Source organism: Arachis hypogaea, chromosome 20 (genome assembly GCF_003086295.3).
Source record: "Arachis hypogaea cultivar Tifrunner chromosome 20, arahy.Tifrunner.gnm2.J5K5, whole genome shotgun sequence".
NCBI classification, from domain to species: Eukaryota; Viridiplantae; Streptophyta; class Magnoliopsida; order Fabales; family Fabaceae; genus Arachis; species Arachis hypogaea.
Window position 1 is genome coordinate 4,148,178 of NC_092055.1, and position 21,295 is coordinate 4,169,472.

The window sequence follows — 21,295 nt, forward strand, 5'->3', positions numbered from 1 at the left end:
TTTACCCTCTAGGCCTCTACCCACACAAGAAAACTTGTGTGTATAATTTTGTTTTTTAATTATTAATTATTGTGTATAATTTATAAAATTGTATTTGGATGAAATATTTTTAAATTTAGGAACATTTTAAATGCATGGAAAATTTAATATTTAATTACAAAATTCTTTATTTGGATGAAGTAAATATACTACTTGTATATATAAAATTCTTTATATGGATAAGGTAATAGAATTGCCAACTTGTTTTCTTCTTCTTTAATGTTTAGACTTTCCTTCTTGTTAATTTTAAGTGAGATATAGAAAAAAGTGAACTTAAAATTTTCTCATTACAAGTGGAAATTGAAATTTTTATTTTATTTATCAAAATTCTTTAAATTATATATAAACAGTAGAAGGATAATGGACTCCTTTTGGGTTTTGGTTGTTTTGAAACTACTGAAGCGTTAAAATGGCCTGCAGGAAAGTAAGCCCAACTCCCCTCCTTTAAGTAAGCCAATGAGCCATAGCTCACACGGCATTCCGCCCCTTCCTCATCTCAAAGGTCTCGGGTTCGAGTCCTACCAGCTGCAACCGAGAAGAAAAAATTGGTAAGTATATGAGGAGTGTGTGGGTGTGTAATGTGTACCTAGAATTGGGGGTTGTCCAATCCACCGACCAAAAAAAAAAAAAAAAAAAAAAAAAAAAAAAAAACTAGAATAAAAACCGAAAAAAAAACAATTAACTAGAATATGTACTGTATACGGGATACTATATAAAAATACATAATTGTTTTTTCAAATTTGTTAAATAAAAACACGTACATAAATTTAATTAAATTTAAAATTTAACTATTTTTAATATTAAAAATAATAAAATCAATAATTAATAATTTTATTTGTTTTCAAATATAATCATTACTCATGATTAAATTAAAATATTTATATTAAAATCCTATCATTTCAAGATTTTTATTTAAATAATATTAACAGTTAAATTTATAAATATTTTTTTATAATTTATGAGTAAAAATTTTAAATTTTATTATTTTTATATTAAAATTGATTTGAGCAAGTACAATTTAACATGAAATAAAAAATTATCATTAAATTACCTTTTTTATTTTACATGACGATAAATTAAATCAACTAACATATATTTAAATTAATTAAATCAAATAATTAATATAATAAATTAATTATAATTGTTTAGCTCAATGAAATAAGTTAAACAAATAAAAAATATCTTATAAATATGTTATATAAAAATTATAATATTTTAAAAAAATCATTACTTAAAATACATAAGATAAAAAAATTAATATAAATTAAAATAAAATTAATTCATTTATTCTAATAAAATCAGATAATTAATATAATTAATTAGTTATAATTAACATGATCAAATAAAATATAAAATAATTTGATATTTATCTCAATCAAATCAAATAAATGATTAATAATGACATTCTTAAAAATAATTAGTCATGATATATAAGATGAAAAAATTAATATAAATTAAAATAAAATCAATTTATTTATTCCAGCCAAATCAAATAATTAATATAATTAATATGGTCAAACAAAATATTAAATAATTTAATAGTTATCTCAATCATCAAATCAAATAGATAATTAATTAAAAAATATATTTAAATAAATAAAATAAAATAAATTTAGAAATACAAACATACATACCATAACAACTATGTTATTAACAGGGAAAAAAAATCAATTTTAATAATATATAATAGATAGATACTGATATTAGTATTAAACTAGTTATACATATTTTTACAATTTTACAGTTAACAAACAAACTAGTCATCCATCTTCCCGAAGATTAAAAAAAATGTTAATATTTAAATTCAGATACTTATTTAAGTGAACGAATGAATTGATCACTCGATGAACTAAGTTAGTTTCTCAATGTTCCTGACTCTTTAAAATATGCATGTATTAACGGCCAAATAGAAAAAAGTATGCCTATATTTTTCATACAGGATACGATGTAACAATGAAAAAGCTGTAAAATAAAATTACATAAGTATAAGCTGATTAAGAGTTGAAATAATGAGAGTCATAAGATTCGGAAAAAAGACAATGTTCCTTTCATTACATAAATGTTCACCATCCTAATGTCAAGGGCACCGTCCACTTCTTAATTTCAATAATCCCCACCAAATGATATTTTGGTAGCTTCAAATAATTTATATCTAATTTTTCTGACTTCTCAACCCGTCAGAACTTTTGTGATAATGCCATGCCCTCTTCTAGTCTTCTTCCTCAATGAAATTCTCATACCAATCACTAGCATCTGATAAATGTCAAATTAAAATCACCTAACTTATCCCACTTTCAATCCCTCTCTCCCTTTTAATCAACTCTTATTGAAAATGTGCATATGATATGATATGATATATTTACTTTTCATGGACCCAAAATGCATGCAATATATATCATTTTATTGGTAATTGGTCTGCATCTAAATATGTATAATATTGAAAAGGCAAAATTGCTATACCAATTTAATTTCACAACCCAACAACTTTATATAACATATAATTGGAGGACTCTTTTTCTTTTATTACCATCATTTTATACACAATTACTATAAAATACAAAGAAAAATGAGTGATACAAATAATTTTCTATGAAAAAGGGTGAAAACTCAAGTGAAGTCAACTTATCGTGAAGTTGATACTGAGAGATGTTAGATGATTTGACTGAATTTTCATCTAACGGCTCTCAAGTATCAACTTCACGTGAAGTCGACTGCAACTGAGTTTCCACACACTTGTATTTCTAAATCGTTCAAAATGGTAGCAACTTGAGCAACACTAGGCCTACACTTTCTTGGATTACCAACACAAGCAGAAGCAACTTTGGCCAATCTAACCAAAGGACTCATATCAGAAGGAGTCACAAGCCTGGGATCTAAAACTTGACCAAAACTCATTTCCTTAATCAAAGGCAATGCCCAATTTGCCAATGACCCTCCCTCACACCCTCTTCCACTTAGAAGCTCCAAAAGCACCACACCTAAACCATAAACATCACTCTCTTTAGTAGCACCACGCCCTCTCTCATTCCAATACTCACCATCCACATACCCCACTACCCCTCTCTTCTCCATTGGTGCCAAGAAGTTAAGTCCATAATCACAAACCCTGGCACAGAAATTCACATCAATAAGAACATTAGAAGACTTAACACAACCATGTACTATGTTTGGTGCTACCACTTCATGCAGGTATTGAAGCCCTCTAGCTACACCTGCTGCAATTCTAAACCTCTTGCTCCAATCCAGAAGTGAAACACCATCTTGGTTTTGTTGTAAATAGAATTCCAAGCTCGCCATTCGGATAAACTCCATGACTACAACTCTTTCCCCTGGCGCTTCGGAGAATCCTATGATTGGAACAACGTTGGGGTGTTGTGCCAATGAGAGCCACTTCAACACAGATGAGAATCCAAAGCCTGCATTGCTCAAAACAAGAAAAGGGTGGATCCTCTTCACAGCTACAACCTCTGCATTCGATAGCGTTGCGGCGTAAACTGTTCCTAGGCGACCCTGGCCAACAATTCTCCTATGGTTGAAGCCATCAGTGGCAGCATCAAGTTCCATTAAAGGGTATGCACGAGCACAAAATTTTACCGGAAGTGTTTCCTCGGATTCAACCGGCTTTTTCTTGCATGCAAGAAACAGAACAACACCAAGAACTATAAGAGATATGGATAGAGCCACCATGACTAAATCATAAGCAATCTTGGCATGGTCCATTTCTAGTTTCGGTCCTTCTTTTCTCTTTTCAATTGCTTGCAGGAAGTGAATTGGAATTTGGAGGGTAGTTTGTCAAACTTATAAATGTGATTTAATATAATTGGATGAGAGATTTTATCAAACAGTTGGAGGGTATGTTTAAACTTTGGAGGAGAAAAAAGAGAGCATAAGTTTGACAAAAAGAGATTTAGTATTTGCCTATTTGGTGAGATTAGTTGTGTTAGTTCAATGTTGGAGCCATGCCACTGTTTTTATATACGTGACATACTGAAATTTAAATATTATGCTAGAAAGACAATAATTTAAAATTATACATTTATTATATCTAATGTTAAGTAGTTATTTTAGAAATAATTAATAAATATAACATAAGATAATTTTAAATTGATTTAAGTTAATTTTTATTGTCTCCCAAATATTTCTTATCCTAATTTGATTTCATAAATGACGGGATTCATGATTTGATTCAAATTTTAAATTGGAAACTACTCAAAATTAATTAATTGCCATACCTCGCGAAAATCATGATTTGATTCAAATTTTAAATTGAAAACTACTCAAAATTAATTAATTGCTTCTAATTTAATTCTAATTTTAATTTAACCCATTGTACACACTGTATAAAATATACATTGACTCCTTATACTTTTCCTTAAATAAATGGGACTATGGTACTATGTTAGCATACACATAAAGACAGCGCGCAGTATATAAATGTAGCAACATAATTAGAGAATTGTTGTTACACATTGTGGCTCCTTAAATTCTGCTAAAGGATATGTATAAATTAAAGTGGTTTGAGCGAGGTTTCGGTTTATTAGACGAATCGTTGATCTGGTTGGTGCATCTGTGTGCCTTTTTCACTTACTTTTGTACTAAAGTTTCAGTTTATATACCGCTATACTAGTCTAAAAGGTGTTGGGGATTCATCAGATACAGAGAATTTGGTTTCAGCAAACCAACTTTCCCTGTCTTTTTTAGTTCTCCAATTCTTTGTAGCTTTGTCTGTAATGTTGTTGGTTAGGTATTTTAATAGATTCTTTTCTTCACCAAGTATCGGACTCTGTTTCGCATTGCATATTATTTGTGATGTTCTGTGCATAGGTTGTCAGGGGTTATTCCAATGCTGACTCATAGTAAATGGTATAAGAGACAGCTTGGAAACTGTGTTATTCATTCTCAATTTCTCATATCGTTGACTGCAACTTTCTTAAAAGCTAACGTAAATTAAAAGTTACTACTATAAAATTAATCTTAATTTAATAAGATATAATAGCAATAAGAATATACTACGTGTGGAAAATTTTGATATATAAATGTTTTAAGTTTCTTTTATACATTAAATGGATTCTTTAAAATTAAAATTTTCTGTATTTACTTTCTTAATCTTTTTTTTTCTAACATAAAACAAACGTTAAGTAAGTGTGCATATCAAACCAGGCCCCAAAAGAAATAGTAAGCGTGCAAAGGATTTTATAATAACATGAATAGTATGGGGAGGAACCTCACTCATTTGAATGCATAATTGAAAGCAATGATAGATAAATAACAAAAATAGGAGGACCCCCAATGCAAAGTTAAAACTAATAGCGATAATAATAACAATAAGAATGAATGGACGAGGTATTTCCTTTTCATTAATATAAATGGAGAAGAACATCTGCAAATCGCAAGTGAATTGTGATGCACCGGATTCTGAAGTAGCCAATTATATGCTGGCCACAGACATAGCTATTAGGCTACAGCTGAAGTTAGTAGTACATGAGCTAAGCCCGCTAGGGAAACATAATATTTATATGGAAATAATAGGGGCCCATGGACTATTCATGATAATGCACACGGGCTTGGCTGCTAGCTCTAAGGAGGCCCACCAGTTGAATCATATAAGATGGTATAAAAAAATAATTTATGATAGTTAACGAATTTGAATTAGTCTAATAGTCAGCTCATTCGTCCGTTTAAGTAAGTGTCGAGTGTTCGAATTCTGTCTTGTGCATGCAGCAACTCATTGGCCAGTGACAGGCTCTTGAATAAAGCTTAGGTCTGCAATGAATTAGTCATTGACCTATCGAGCAGACTGGAAATACCGTGGACAACCAAAAAAAATTTATGATGTGTTATTATTTCTGTAATCAGACAAGCATGGATTTGATTGCTGGATTTGGTGGAAGGATATCTTGGAAGATTTCAAGCAATAAGTATTGGTGTGGTGGCTGTTATTTGGGAAAGCAAGAAGCTTGACATCATCAATAATATTAATATTAATTGCATTATTACATGATAGTGTGTTAAACTAACACCGGCAGACAGTAGATTGAGATGAACCCTTAGTTTATTGGGTTGACATTATGGTTACTTCGGTTTGATTCCTTATGAATTTTTTTTTGTCAAGTGGATTGGACAGCACCCAATCTTAGATATTACACCCATGTTTTACACATACACAACACACTCACACACACTACCATGGGTATCATGGATTTTTAAACCAACAACCAGCTTCAACTGGGATTAAAACCTGGGTGCAGTGTTGTATGAAGCAGATAGGTATGCCATCTGTGCTTGTGCTGGGCCACTGCTGCATTCCTTATGAAATTTAAAGCCACATATTGGTGAAGAAATGCTCCAATATTCACACCTTTGTTCGGGTTGTTTTTTGGATCTACCCCAACCATGTCTTGCTATTCCTTCAGCAGCTTCTCTTCATGAGTTTTAACAAAAGAACAATAAAATAATGGACTCTAAAATAATATTATGGTCAACGGTATGAGAATGGACTTCTTTTTTCATTTTCATTTTCTTTTGGGTGAAGAACAGCATAATGGGCCTTACAAAACTCTCCTTATTCCTTATTGGTCTAAACAAGTTTGGGCCTCAAGGTGGATCATGGATCAAGGCAATATTGAAGAGTGGACCAATCAAGTACACGTGGAAATGCGTAAAGTGAGAGGCTTGTGGTCCTCCACACCGATTAATCAATGACGATGAGGTCACATTTACAATTTTAACGCCTTCTAAATAAATCTCAATGAGTCAATAATCCAACAGCTTCACTCAATAATGTGAATTTGCGTTAACCTGTAGTATTTATTTGGATGAGTTTCATAAAGTGGGAGAGTAGTAATCATGGGATGAAGTTTGCACTAGGGAATGGTGATCCAAACGTCACTATTTATGAGGCTATGATCCATGCATTGCTCTTCAAATGCCACAGCTTTGCGCTAATGATGCATTTACAACATTGGAGAGGAACTAGAGAAAACTACCAAAATGGGAAACAAGAGTGTCATATTCATTGTTACAAAAGTGTGGTTCTAACTGCAATAATTCCCTTTACCAAATTTTAGCAGTCCCTTGAAGTAGATGTCATAATAAGTAACCACTAGCTGAAGTCATTTTGCAACAGAAATGAGTACTAGTGCCTATGCTATACACCCAACCTCATTAATACTCCTCCATAGGCCTAGAGAAGGAGTAGTAGTACCAATTGTACTGGATGCAACCTGCAATTAAAAGAGAGGGCCCATAAATGACAATGCCTTCCTAACCACCTCATTAAAACACACATACATATGTTGCTAAATAAGCATATACCTCAACTAACTTGAATCGGTAGAGTGGTCAATTCATTCGTCTGTTTAAGCAAGTGTTGGAAATTCAAAACGCAACTTTCAAAAACTAAGAGTGCTTTTAAAATTATTTAAAGATAAACTTTTTAAAATTAACTTGTCCTCATCAAAATTAAAAATACATTAATTAATATCTAAATTTAAAAACATTTAATATCTATTATTATATTATTAAATTTTAAAAATTATTTTATTAAATATATTTATTATTATTTGTACTTATTAAAAATTATTTTTAATTTAATTTATCAAATACATATGTCACAACTTTTAAAAAGTAAACTAAACCGTAATAAACTACTTCATGTTCTATTCATATAAAATAATATACTATTATCTTATCAAATAATAATAGTAATAATTAATTAATTATAGATTCCCAACCTGGGAATCATTTTCCATTACGTGATGACTGAAGTTGAACTGAATTTCTACAGTGAATTGCTATTGGAATTTTAGAAGGTATGATTTTACAACTTACGTGACTCATGGCAGAGACAGGTCACATCTTTTTCTTTAGCAATGACTAGTGAGAATGTAATTTAATAAATAGCATTAATGCAAAACCACCATTCAAATTCTCTAGCAGGGAACCGCCTTGATAAAATATCAACCACCTTAACTTTACAGGGAAAAACAGCACCAACTTCTACTATTCTATTTTCAACCCCAAAATCACTTTAAAAAAAAAAGAAGTATAAATTCAATTAAAAATAAAACTCTTTTCTATCCCCTTTCTTTAGCCAACTTTTGTTAAAGCAAACCAAACCATGAGTGGGAAACATGGATGAATGAAGTTGGCACTATAATAATAATAATAAATAAGAATTAAGAAGCTCCCAATCTCCCAAGCCCCTCCTTTTGAGAATCAAAAAAACAATGCAATGACATCCATTTGAACTAAGCAATACTTCCATGATGAGAGCCATCATCATAGTAATAAGGGGGCAAATTGCCATCATTCTTGGTTGACTTTGTTCTGTTGATATCTGTGGGGGTAAGGGGGGGTGGTGGTGCCAAGCTCTTGCAACATCTTCACCACTCTTCTCATTGCAGGCCGGTTTATTGGGAGGGGGCTTGTGCACACAAGGCCAATGTTGAGCACCTTACATATATCTTGTTTGAAAGAAGAATCTAGCCTTGAGTCAACCACATGCTCCACACCTTTTTGATCCAAGGTTGTGCAAACCCATGAAACCAAGTCCTTTTCCCCAAATTCAGGGTCTACCGGCCTCCTTCCACTAACCAACTCTAGTATCACAACACCAAAGCTATATATGTCACTCTTCTCATTCACTCTAAGCGTGTATGCATATTCTGCACATGCCAAATCACAATGTCAGCTAGGCTTGCCTCCAAAACAGAATATACATCATAATTTATAATGCTAATTACTTGGTAATACTAAAAACACTATTGGTCCTATGTGATTTTCTTGCAAAAACTCAAATATCAAACTAATTTATTGACACAAACTTGAGCAATGATTAATCAATTCACATGAAATGCTTTACTAACCTGGTGCAATATATCCACAAGACCCTGCTATGACAGACATGGATTTTGTTCCTTTTCCGGTGGTTTCGACAACCTTAGCTACTCCGAAATCTGCTACCCTTGCACCAAACTCTCCATCCAGCAAGATATTGTTAGATTTCACGTCTCTATGTACAATTGGAGGAACACAATCATGGTGCAGATAAGAGAGGCCTTCTGCGGCATCAACCGCTATCTTGTACCTGGTTGGCCAATCCAACAACCCTCCTTTGCTGCTATGCAGCAAATCACCAAGGCTTCCATTCGGCATGTACTCATAAACTAACAGCTTGCAATCCCTTGTGGTGCAGCAGCACCAGAGCTTCACAATGTTCTTGTGCCTAATTTTACCCAATGTCTCAACCTCTGCATCAAAAGCATTGTCTTGAAAGCGGCCATTTTCGACATCTCCACCACATTCTATTTCCTTCTTAACCCCTTCCCATATCTTCTTCACGGCGACAGCTTCACCATTGCTAAGCACAACCTTGTAGACTTTCCCAGAAGATCCGCTTCCTATCACATTATCTTCATCAAGGCAGTTCAAGATCTCATCCTCATCAAAACCCAATTTGTGAAATGACATCAGTGTCCACTTTGACTTATCAATAGCCCTTGCATTCTTGAAACCCTTGTACTTGAAGTAGAACCATACCACACCAACAACAAACACCAAAATGGCAACAATGAACATGGTTCTAAGCAACCAAACAAAGCTTCTATTCTTATCCTTATCTCTTCCATTACATAAACCCTTCAAATCCCCACACAAACCAGGGTTACCAAGAAAGCTAGCCTTGTACATATCCTTAGCCAACATTGGGGGAAGTTCTCCATTTAACTGATTATGAGACAAATTGAGCTCATTCAGCCTCAAATTCTGCAAACCAATGGGTACTTTCCCAGAAAACTTGTTATTAGAAAGATCAAGAAAATTAAGCACTGACAAACTACCAATTTCCTTAGGGATTTCACCACCAATCTCATTGTTAGCCAAATTCAACTCGTTCAGTTTCTTCCATGATTTAATCTCATTGGGAAGCTCTCCACTGAGCTTATTGTTATGCAGATCAAGAGTACCAAGCTGACCAAGATTCACAAAACTCTGGGGCAACGAGCCATTGAACTTGTTATCGCCACCAGAAAATTCCTGAAGAGTTTCCAACCATCCAATCTCTTGAGGGATTGGACCCTCGAAACCGTTCTTTGAAAGCCTCAACAGTGAAAGATTCCTCGCTCCGGCAATGGTACTCGCGATTGAACCAGAAAACGAGTTATCGACAAGCTCAAGCAGAGACACGTGAGGAAGACCCCACAAACCCGCCGGAATGTCGCCGGAAAACCGGTTGAAACCGAGCCTTACACGCGTTAAGCTCGTGCATGCGCCAAGACTCGCCGGAACCTCGCCGGAAAACGAGTTATATATCAACAGAAGCTCCTCCAACTGGCCGTGATCGCATAGAGTGGCCGGAATGGGACCGGAGAACTGGTTGGTCGAGAGATCAATCCATCTCAACGGCGCATTCTTCCCCAGATTCTCCGGCAACTTCCCGGTGAACCTGTTGTCGAACAACCTCAACTCATAGAGGTTCGGCGAGTTTGCAATGGTCGCCGGCAAGTTCCCTTGGAAGCGATTCTCGTAAAGGTTGAGACTTTCGAGCGGCAAACGGCAGAACTCATCGGGAAGTTCACCTTCCAAGTGGTTCATGGACAGATCAACGAGCCTCAAGGAGGTAAGGTTCGACATTCCCTTGGGTAACTCGCCGGACAACGAGTTGTTATACAACTCGAGCTGAACCAGGCGAGTCAACCCGGTGAGCGAAGCGGGAATGGAACCGTGGAGGTTATTGAATGCAAGGTCCAAGTCGACGAGGCTCTTGAGGTTACCGAGTGATTCGGGTATTTCACCGACGAGGTTGCACTGAGTGAGCCACAGAACCTCAAGGTTCGTGAGGTTACCGAGCTCCGGCGCAATCGGAGCCGGTGAAAATGGGTTGTAAGAGAGGTTGAGCATCTTGAGGGTGGTGATGTTGCCGAGGGAAGGTGGTATGGTTCCTTCTAGAAGATTGTAGACGAGGCTGATGACCTGGAGTTTCTGGAAGGCTCCGAAGGAGGGAGGGATGGGGCCGGAGAAGTTGTTTCCGGCGAGGTCGAGGTGGCGGAGGTTGGGGAGCAAGGAGAGAGAATGAGGGAGGGGTCCGGTGAGGAGGTTCTGGGAGAGGTCGAGGTGGAGAAGGGAGCGGCAGAGGGAGATGTCGGAGGGGAGAGTGTCGTTGATGGAGTTGTTGAAGAGGATGAGGGTGGTGAGGTTGCGGAGGCGGCAGAGGGAGTGAGAGGGGAATGGGCCAAAGAGGTTGGCGGAGGAGAGGTCGAGGGTGACGACGGTGTCGGAGTGGCAGGTGACACCGAACCAGTTGCAGGGAGTGGAGTCTCTGGTGTTCCAGTTGGAGAGCGTGGAATGAGGATCTTCCATGGCGACCTTCATTTCATACAGGAACAGTCCTTCTTGGTTCAGTGACTCTGCTGCCGCTGATAGAACCGCCAGAACCACCAACACTGAGATTGGACGCATTGTTTCTTGAGTCAAGTGATGAAGAAGAAGACAATGAAGAAGAAGGGGAGTCAAGTCAGATTCTATTTGATTTAATGCTGCCGCTTGGACCATGCATTCACCATTTCCATTCTTCTTTATCCTTCAACTCTTGTCAACTTACCATCATTACAGCTTTTTTAATTATTTTTTTTAATGAAAAGTTGCTGGTTGAGACTTGAGATGGTGTGAAAATTTCTACTCGTCTACCCTGAGTATTCTTGATCAATAAAAAAAAATAATTTTATATTATTAGATATAATCTTAAATCATTTAATTATTACACAAAATTTATTACGAGAAAGTCTAAAAAATCAGTATTTATATTAAGGAGGCCACTCAGATAAACACGCTTAAAACGCCTTTTTTTAAAGATGTCTTTATGTTGTGTTTTAATTGGTTTTGGTATAATTTATTCGGTGTTCCTCATCACATATTATTAAATTCCTCAAAAGATTTTCTTTCCAAAAACAATAAAAAACATTTAATTTGGACTAAAACAAAAAAGATAATAGATTAACTATTAAATTTTTTTTAAAAGATTATTTACATAAAAAAATATATCACATTCATCAAAATATATATATATATATATATATATATATATATATATAAGCTCTTAAAAAATTTTATAAATAAAAAAATAATTAATTTTTATTCGTATAATATATAAAATAATTACTATATTATTATTATATTATAGATTAAAATTTACTAATTTAAATTTTATTTTTATTTTTAATATAAACATTAGAAATAAATAATTTTTTTATAACAAGATATATTATAATAAAATATATATAATATTAATTAGTTTTTAAAAAATTCTGAAAAGATGGTTTTTTCTAATAAAGTGTTATTAAAAAATTAACATTATAAAAACTAATTTCAACCAATATGATATAATATGATATAATAGGTTATTAAATATATTTAATACAAAACACATTGAATATAAATTTTTATTGAGTTTAAATTTTAAATAATTTTTAATTAAATTTTGAATATTTTTATTTTAAAGAGTTAGAATATTTTAACATCATTTTTTTCGTATCTTTTTAATTGAGTCATTGATTTTTTAAATTATAAACCTTATTTATAATTAAGAGTAATGTTTTAACACCACCAATTAGTCACACATATAAAAATACAAGAACAATTCTATTGTCATAATTATAATCTAACTTTATAAGCAATACAATACAATGAAACTATATATAAGTAATATAACTAAATTTTATCTACATCTATAGTCACATTTCATAAATAATATAATTAAATTATATTTATGTTTATAATTAAAATATGAATAAAAATACAAAAAATATCAGGATGGTTAATTTTTTTCATTCCTAATTTTTTTATTATTTTTGTTGTGAAAAATTTAATTATTTTAATAATTAATTATTTTTTTAAAAAAAATAATTGAATAACACAAAAAAGTCTTATTAAGAGTAATTTATTTATATATGATTAAAAAATAATTGAATAATTATATACAGTAAAATATTAATATTATTAAAAAATAAAAATAAAATTTATTTTAAAATTAAAAATAAAGTTTATTTAAAAATAAAATTAAAAATCATGATTTTTTTTCTTTTTTCCAAAATTTATCTACGAGTAATTCTATAAATATTTTATGATGAATAAAAATATTAAACTCGTACTAAAATTTATTCTAATAAAATTTATTTTTATTCTACTAAACGTTAAATAAATTATTGAAAAGAATTCTGTTTCCTCCATTAGAGAAGAATGATAAACTTCCATACTTCTATTATGTTATGGTAATAATTTGGCCTGTTATTTTTTAATGTACATAATAATAATAATAATAATAATAATAATAATAATAATAATAATAATAATAATAATAATAATAAACAAGTATATCACAGTAAAAAAGAAAGCACGTCACCAAATAATTTATCATCCGAATTATATATGAATCAAATTGATAATATGAGAGCTAACACTACAAAAATCGACAACAAAGTTAGAGACTTACAAAACCTTTTTTAAGATCATAGAAAAAAAACGTTTATATTTGTGTGATATACAAAGCAATTATCATAATAATAATAATAATAATATTATTATTATTATTATTATTATTATTATTATTATTATTATTATTATTATTATATATGAGCAAAAAAAGTCCAACGTTTTAAAGTAAAATTTTTTTTAATATTTGATTAAATGTTCTTGTATTTAGTACTTTTTTTTTTGCACTTCCTCTTAGTTAAAAATATAATCATTATAATTTTTTAGTTATTATTGCTAGGGGTGTTTACAGATGTGATATAGCTGAAATTTCGATCCAATCCGCACTAAACTCATTAGATCAAATTCGATATTCGCACTTTTTATGTTTGGATCAAATATCAAATATATTCGTAAAATAAAAAATATAAAAAAAATTATTTTTATAAAAAAAAGTCAATAATTTTTTTTGTTTACTTTTTTAAACATATTTACTTCTATCTGATTAGAGTGTGGATCCGATTCGATCCAATCCGATCATCTTACAGATCAGATCATATTCTCAAATTACAGATCAGATACAGATAAATACTGTGGATTTATATGGATATGATCTAATCTATGAACACCCATAACTATTACTATAGGTTCATTGTTGCAAAAGAATGTTTCTTTTATTATAAACTATTATTAGATTTTAATATACATTAAAATAACTGAATGGTCAACTTAATTACCATTATTATATCCATAGTTGTAAAAATCGAACTGGATCGGTTGGTTTGACCAGAAAACTAGTGAACCGGATTAGAACTGGATTATAATAAAATCGGTGTGAACTGGTAAGAACTGGTGCAAACCGGTCTAACCAAAAGTAACCTCTACTTGTCACTTAGTCATTGCACTTCTAAGTGCTATATTTGACAAATACTAATTATATAGTATACATAAATATCTAATTTAATTTAATTTTTGTTTTTTCTATTTTTAAAATTAATTATATTTTAATTATATACCATTATTAATATAAATATAAATTTCACTAAAAATTTATTAATTTACTTGATCTATTTTATTGCTAGTATTGTAATTAAGGTTATTTGTTTTGATGTTAGTGTTAAAATCTACTGATATTATAGTTAGATGATAGGCTTTGCGAATTAATTATTTTTTTATTGTGTCAAAATAAGATACTATTGTAGTATTAAAATTTTATGGTTTTTTTTTATATTAGTTATTTTTAGAAGTTGAGACTTGATTCTTCATAAAATGTTAGTGAAGATATATATTTCAAATTTTAATTTTAAGTTTTTAACTATTTTATATTTTATATTTACGTGAGACCAGTTTTATCGATTCCACCAGTGATTTATCAGTTGAACCAATAAACCAGTAAACCAGTAGCTTGATCGGTTCGATCACTGGTTCAGTTCTAATAATTATATTTCAATCTAATTTCAAAAATTTCGATTTACTCAATTTAATAGTTATGACTCACAATTGGTTCCTAATCAAGCAACAACAAATTATGTCTCCCAATTGGTTCCTAATTAGTTCTAACAATTATGTCTCCCAACTTAATAGTTATGACTCACGTTGGTTCCTAATCTTATTTTTGTCACTGTCTCACAAAATCGTTAACGACATGCTGAAATGGACTAACGACTGCTACATTATACATTCTAGCGACTATTTGATGTGACAATTGAAATTTTTTTACCTTATTATTTATTTTCAACTAAACACTTAAAATCCTAATATGAGTCACGGATACCTAAGTTAAAAAATCAAACTAAGTAAATTGAAACTTTAAAAATCATATTAAAATTCGAATATAACTTCAAAACAGAACTTTAACTTATGTAGTGATTAATTTAAATGAAAATCAAATAAATCAAAATTCAACATAATTTTTATCAATGTTTTTAAATTCGAAATTTCTATACCAAAATTAACTAGGATTTTTCTTTAAATTAAAAATTTAATGAAATAGTGACTTTAATTATCTTAACCAATGTCCTAATTAATTACTTTTATGTCTTAAAAAAATCGTATATGAGAAGAAAATAATTAATTTGTCTACTTTAATAAATAGTTATTTTACTAAAATGAGAAACAATTTTTTTTAAAATTTTTAAGAACTAATTAATATTATATATATTTTGTTACACTACATTTAATTATAAAAATTTTATTTATTCTAATATTTATATTAAAAAAAAAATTAAATTAGTGAATCTTAATCTATAATATAATAATAATATAGTAATTATTTTATATATTGTACGAATATAAATTAATTATTTTTTTATTTATAAAAGTTTTTAAACGCTTGAGCTTGTTTTATATATATATATATATATATATATATATATATATATATATTGATGAATGTGATATATTTTTTTATGTAAATAATCTTTTAAAAAAAATCTAATAGTTAATCTATTATCTTTTTTGTTTTAGTCCAAATTAAATGTTTTTTATTGTTTTTAGAAAGAAAATCTTTTGAGGAATTTAATAATATGTGACGAGGAACACCGAATAAATTATACCAAAACCAATTAAAACACAACATAAAGATATCTTTAAAAAAAGACATTTTAAGCGTGTTTATCTGAGTGGCCTCATTAAATATAATTTTACATTATTAAAAATATTAATAATAATTAATTGATGACTATAAAATATAAAATTTACTGTCTCATTCTTTAGCATTTCTCTTTCTACTTTATATTTAAAATGGTTAAATGATTTGATTTACCTGTATTTATTAAATAATTTAATATATTTAATTAAATTATTATTTAATAATTTTTAATATATAAAATTATAAACTAATATATATTTTTGATAAAAACTAACATATGTGAAATTAGATTATTCAATTTTATTTTTAATATTTAAAATTAGATTATTCAATTTTACTTTTAACAATTAAAAATACTATTATCAAGTAAAATCCTATTATTTTTTTAAATAAAAAATTTAAATCAAACATTCTAATTTCTATTTATAAAATAAAAAAAATTTAAAAATTAAAATCGTATTTTTCAATTTTTATTTGTAAAATTTTAAAAAATATATAATTTAAAATTAAATCCTTCAATTTTACTTTTTGACAAATGACTCCTGTATAAATAGCTTAAAAATTAATTATATATTATTCTCAATCTCTGCAACGTGTTAGTTATAGTTTGTTCTTTTTTCTTATGACTTTCAAGTTAATACAAAGAGAAAGTAATATATTATATTGTAATTAGTTGGGGATTAGTTTCCTAAATGTCGAAAGATCATTCATAAACAAAACAAAATTAAAAGGGTGGGTATGTATATATGTGGTAGTCTATACGATTTAGTAATGGATAGTACTGTCATCATGAATTCACCCAAATACGAGAAAAAAAAAAAGAAGAAGAAGATATAGTACCGTCATAGAAATGCATTTTATTTTCCAGATTTAAACATTTCAATGACAATGAACGATGGACTTCACTTAATTTTTTTTATTTTTTATTTTTTTATTTTTTTGATGAGCTAGAGGATCAAAGACTCCAAGTAAAGAAGAAAGACAAGAAACAACTATCCAGGCTAAGAGCGTCTAGAGTGCATAAAGTCAAAATAGTCCAAATTTAAAGTTAAGCTAATATGAGGAGGAGTCACATAAAAAATGTGTAGGCCAAAAAGAAGGGTATGTCCATTTTTAGCAAGCGTATTTGTAATATAATTTGTCTCTAAGAGTATGTGATCATTCAGATACGTTAAGCCGTTGGATATGAGTATTGATATCAGCAGGAATTGGTGCACAAAGGTGACTCGCAGGATAACTATTCTTCACAAATTCAAGAATAGAAGATGAGTACGTTTCAATAATAATTCGCCTGAAATTGTTTGCCACGGCAATCTGAAGGCCGCATACAACCCCCCAAAATTTTGCCTGTATAATAGAACAGCTATCCAAGTTAGAAGCAAAATTAATGATATATCTCCCCAAGTGATCTCTAAAAACTCCACCGCACGCCGCACTATTCTGGTTAGTAAAACAAGAGCCATCAACATTTAGCTTAATTTCATTATCATGAGGAGGGAGCCAGCGGATAAGGGTGTTTGAGGTTGGAGTATTGTGCTTCTGCCTCTAATATACATTCATGACATGTAAATATTTCTCATGCCTAGCCTTAATCTAGATAAGAGCTGTAGCGGAAGAAATCAACATATCTTAAAAAACAAGCTTGTTATGGCAGAACCAAAGGTGAGATGCTACAATGCCAAACAGATTTGACCACTTAGATCTCTTCGAGAGATTGCTTTGTAACTAATTCATCATATCTGAATTCAGAAATTAGCGGAACCGATCATCAGTCATGAGATTTCTCCATATACTTTTCGCAAAAAAACAGTCTCGAACGACATGGAGAGTAGATTCAGTATTGTTCCTACATCGGGGACAACGATCATCATTGGTAAGATGGCGTCTTTTTCTCTCGGCATTTGTAAGAATGGAGTCATGAGTAATCAGCCAAAGGAATAGACGCACACGTTCTGAACCTTTCCAACTCCAAACAAGGCTGAAGATGTTGCTGGAGCTGTTGACGGTATTCTGGATATCTTGGTAAGCGAATTTGAGCTTGAAGCATCCATCCAAGGTGAGAGCCCACGCAATCTGGTCTTAATCTTTTCAAGGGAACCGCGAGAGAATCGCAACAATCTTGCTGACTACAGTATCTGAGAGCCATTCTTTAATTTTATCAGCGTCCCACTCCCCTGAAACAGAGAAAAAATCTATAAGGTTATTAGAATAATCAATGCTACTATTGCTTACCTGATTAACATGCATATCAAAACTCTCTAAGTTAGGGATCCAGTTATGTTTCCAGAAGTTAATGCTTTCACCATTGCCAACCCGTCAAATGGTGTTTTTAGTAACATGCTCCCAATTAGCACAAACTCCTTTCCAAAAATTCGAGTTACTTTGTTTTCTTTCCACTCGAGGGACAATGCCATCTCCTCCACCGTATTTGAAATATAATACTCTTGTCCATAGGACATCCTTCTTCTTAATAAGCCCATCCAACCTTCATCATAAAAGCCTTGTTAAGAGTATGGGCATGGTGAATACCAAAACCTCTCTTTTTCTTTTGCTGACCCACTTTTCTCAAACTTAACAAGTGGATTTTTTTTGTTTGTTCAATTTCTCCCCCAAAAAAATTCCTACATCTGCGGTCAATAAAATTATAAGTAGTAATAGGGAGTAAAGCAGTTTGCATTGTATATAAAGAAATAGCAGAAAGGACATATTTCACCAGAATATTTTTTTCTGTCAAGAAAAGGGAGGATGCCTTCCAGGAGTTGATCCTAGTGCTGAGCTTGTTGAAAATTTTATCAAAGGTGTTATTTGAGACCTTGAAATGGTGAAGAGGAACCAAAGTACTTCCCTAAATTGTCAGTTCTGGTAAAACTCAAAGCTTCACTGATTTTCTCTTTGATTGGCCCCCAACATTTTTAGAGAAAAAAACATGAGTTTTGTGCTCGCTGACCTTTTGTCCGGAGCTAGGGGTGTACATGACCCGGCCCGACCCGAAGGCCCGGTTCGGTCCCAAACACTTTAGGGGCTAATTTGGTGTAATTTCATCGGGTTTAGAGCTGGGTAAGGGTCTCAAAAATAGACCCTATCATTATTTCGGGTCGGGTCCAGGCCATAGCTCGGGTCACCCGAAGTCGGCCCAGTGGCCCGGTCATCATGCACAATTAATATTTTGTGTTATTAGTAATGGATCATGACTATTCTTATGTGGAATTTAAGTATTGTAAACCTTAATATTTTGTGTTATTAGTCATTATAAGACTATAAGTTAATGTTTTATGTTTAGAATGCATAAGACTTTAGACTAATGTATAATATTGTGTTATTTGTATTGATTTAAATATTTGGTATAATTAGACAATATTAGTATTGATTGTGGTTATGCTTTAGTATTGATTGGGGTTATACTTTAATTTTGAAGAATGGTTGGTTCTTGTTATATTTTTCTAAGTGAATTTTACCATGTTAAATAATGGTTAGAGTCTTGAAAATTTGGATATTTTTACATACTAGCTTACAAGAAGGTATCAACATAATGTAATGTTAACGGCCCGATTTTCACCCGGTTTTCACCCGGTATAATTGTGGCCCAAAAGTGTATTGGTTTCATCGGATCTAGGGTCGGGTTCGGGTCTAATAAATAGACCCGATGTATATTTCGGATCAGATCTGAGTCACATCAAACCCAGCTTCACCCGATCCATGTGCACCCCTATCCGGAACTCTCACAAAAGCCATTGAGGCATCTATTAATGATACTAGTTTGCTCTATATTTTATAATATGTTTGTTTAAACTTTAAACACCAAATAACACACAGATTAACTCACTGCTAAAACATTAACAATTTTTGTAAGGATTTAGTTAATATATACTCTAAAAGAATAAATTTATTATTAATAAAAAAATTTAAATTTTTTTAATAAATATTAATTTAAATTTTTATATTTTTAATTAATTTTTTTTAATTTATAAACTTAACATGTACTTTATGATACGAGATAGATAAATTCTTTTGATAAATGTATTATTATATGAGTGATATTTTTTGCATATAAAATAATATTATTTTTGTGATTAGGAAACCAAATAAGTGTTGATTTTACCTGTTATATTTGAATCAATATAAATAATTTTAACCAGTATATTTAATAATTTTTTTTATATAATTTAACTAACGTGGTTTAAAGATACGTATTAATATAAGAAGATATGTTAGTAAAAAACTTTTTTATGATAACCCTAAAAGATGCTTTTGTAAAGATACGTACGAGCAAATTCATGTTTGTGTTTTTTGAAAGTGAAAACATAGGAGACTAATTTTTTTTAACCAACTTAAATAATAAATTAAAAAATAAAAATTAATTTTAATTTTAAAAAACAATACATTTTACCCAAGATCTAGCATAACTCTAAACACGACAAATTTCAATTAATGATGAGATGTTAATTTAGTGCAGTAAAGCGACGCTAGGAACATTGACGTTCAAATAAAGGCCTTGTGTTTAGTAAATATGGCTAAAGAATTCCGGATACATTGGTTATGGGGCTAGATTAAATGCTAAATAAACTACGCTCACAGTTACAGTCACAAATGAATGACATTTGTTATATCAGTGCTTTAAATGTTAAAAATTTGTATAATATTTAAAAATTATTAATTTATATTTTTAGAATATTTTATTTAATTTAACATATTTTAATTTTATTTATTTAATTATTAAATTAGACTTTATATTTATAATTTAGAATTTTTTATTTAAATTTAATAAGAGATTGTAAATATTTTTTAATTATTGTAATCATAACATAAAAATGATTAGAAGAATGTCAAAATATATTTTGATTTCGTAATAAAATTATAACGTGGACAAATAAAGTTAAATGAATCTCTCTTGTTGCATAAAAAAATTAAATATAAAATTAAATAAAATTTTTAATTTAATTTTTAAATTATAGTGTGAACAAATTACGTTAAAAAATTATTTTTTTGTTATATTAAAGAATAGATAAAAAAATAAAGTATTGTTTTTACATTTAATTTCAATCTATTCCTTTTAATATATATTTTTTATTCAATCTGAATTTTTATCTTTTTGTTTTTTTTTTTCTTTATCATGTTCATTTATATGGAATATTATACAAAATATATCAAATTGGTATATTTAAAAGGGAGCCACTTAGATAAAGATATCTAAAACATCTTTTT

At 30.5% G+C, this 21,295-nt stretch overlaps 2 protein-coding genes across 2 annotated transcripts; both read right to left on the reverse strand.

The window, feature by feature from the left end:
- Positions 1-2,530: 2,530 nt before the first annotated feature.
- On the reverse strand, positions 2,531-4,068 carry LOC112782260 (serine/threonine-protein kinase-like protein ACR4). Its single transcript, XM_025824604.3, has one exon. It carries the CDS (start codon positions 3,757-3,759, stop codon positions 2,737-2,739), a length of 1,023 nt encoding a protein of 340 aa, XP_025680389.1. The 5' UTR covers positions 3,760-4,068; the 3' UTR covers positions 2,531-2,736.
- Positions 4,069-8,090: 4,022 nt separating this feature from the next.
- Positions 8,091-11,682, reverse strand: LOC112783287 (receptor-like protein kinase HSL1). Its single transcript, XM_025826176.3, is given in 3 exon segments — positions 8,091-8,363; positions 8,365-8,705; positions 8,907-11,682. Coding segments are annotated over 3 exon segments (3,099 nt in total). The 5' UTR covers positions 11,590-11,682; the 3' UTR covers positions 8,091-8,288.
- Positions 11,683-21,295: the final 9,613 nt, after the last annotated feature.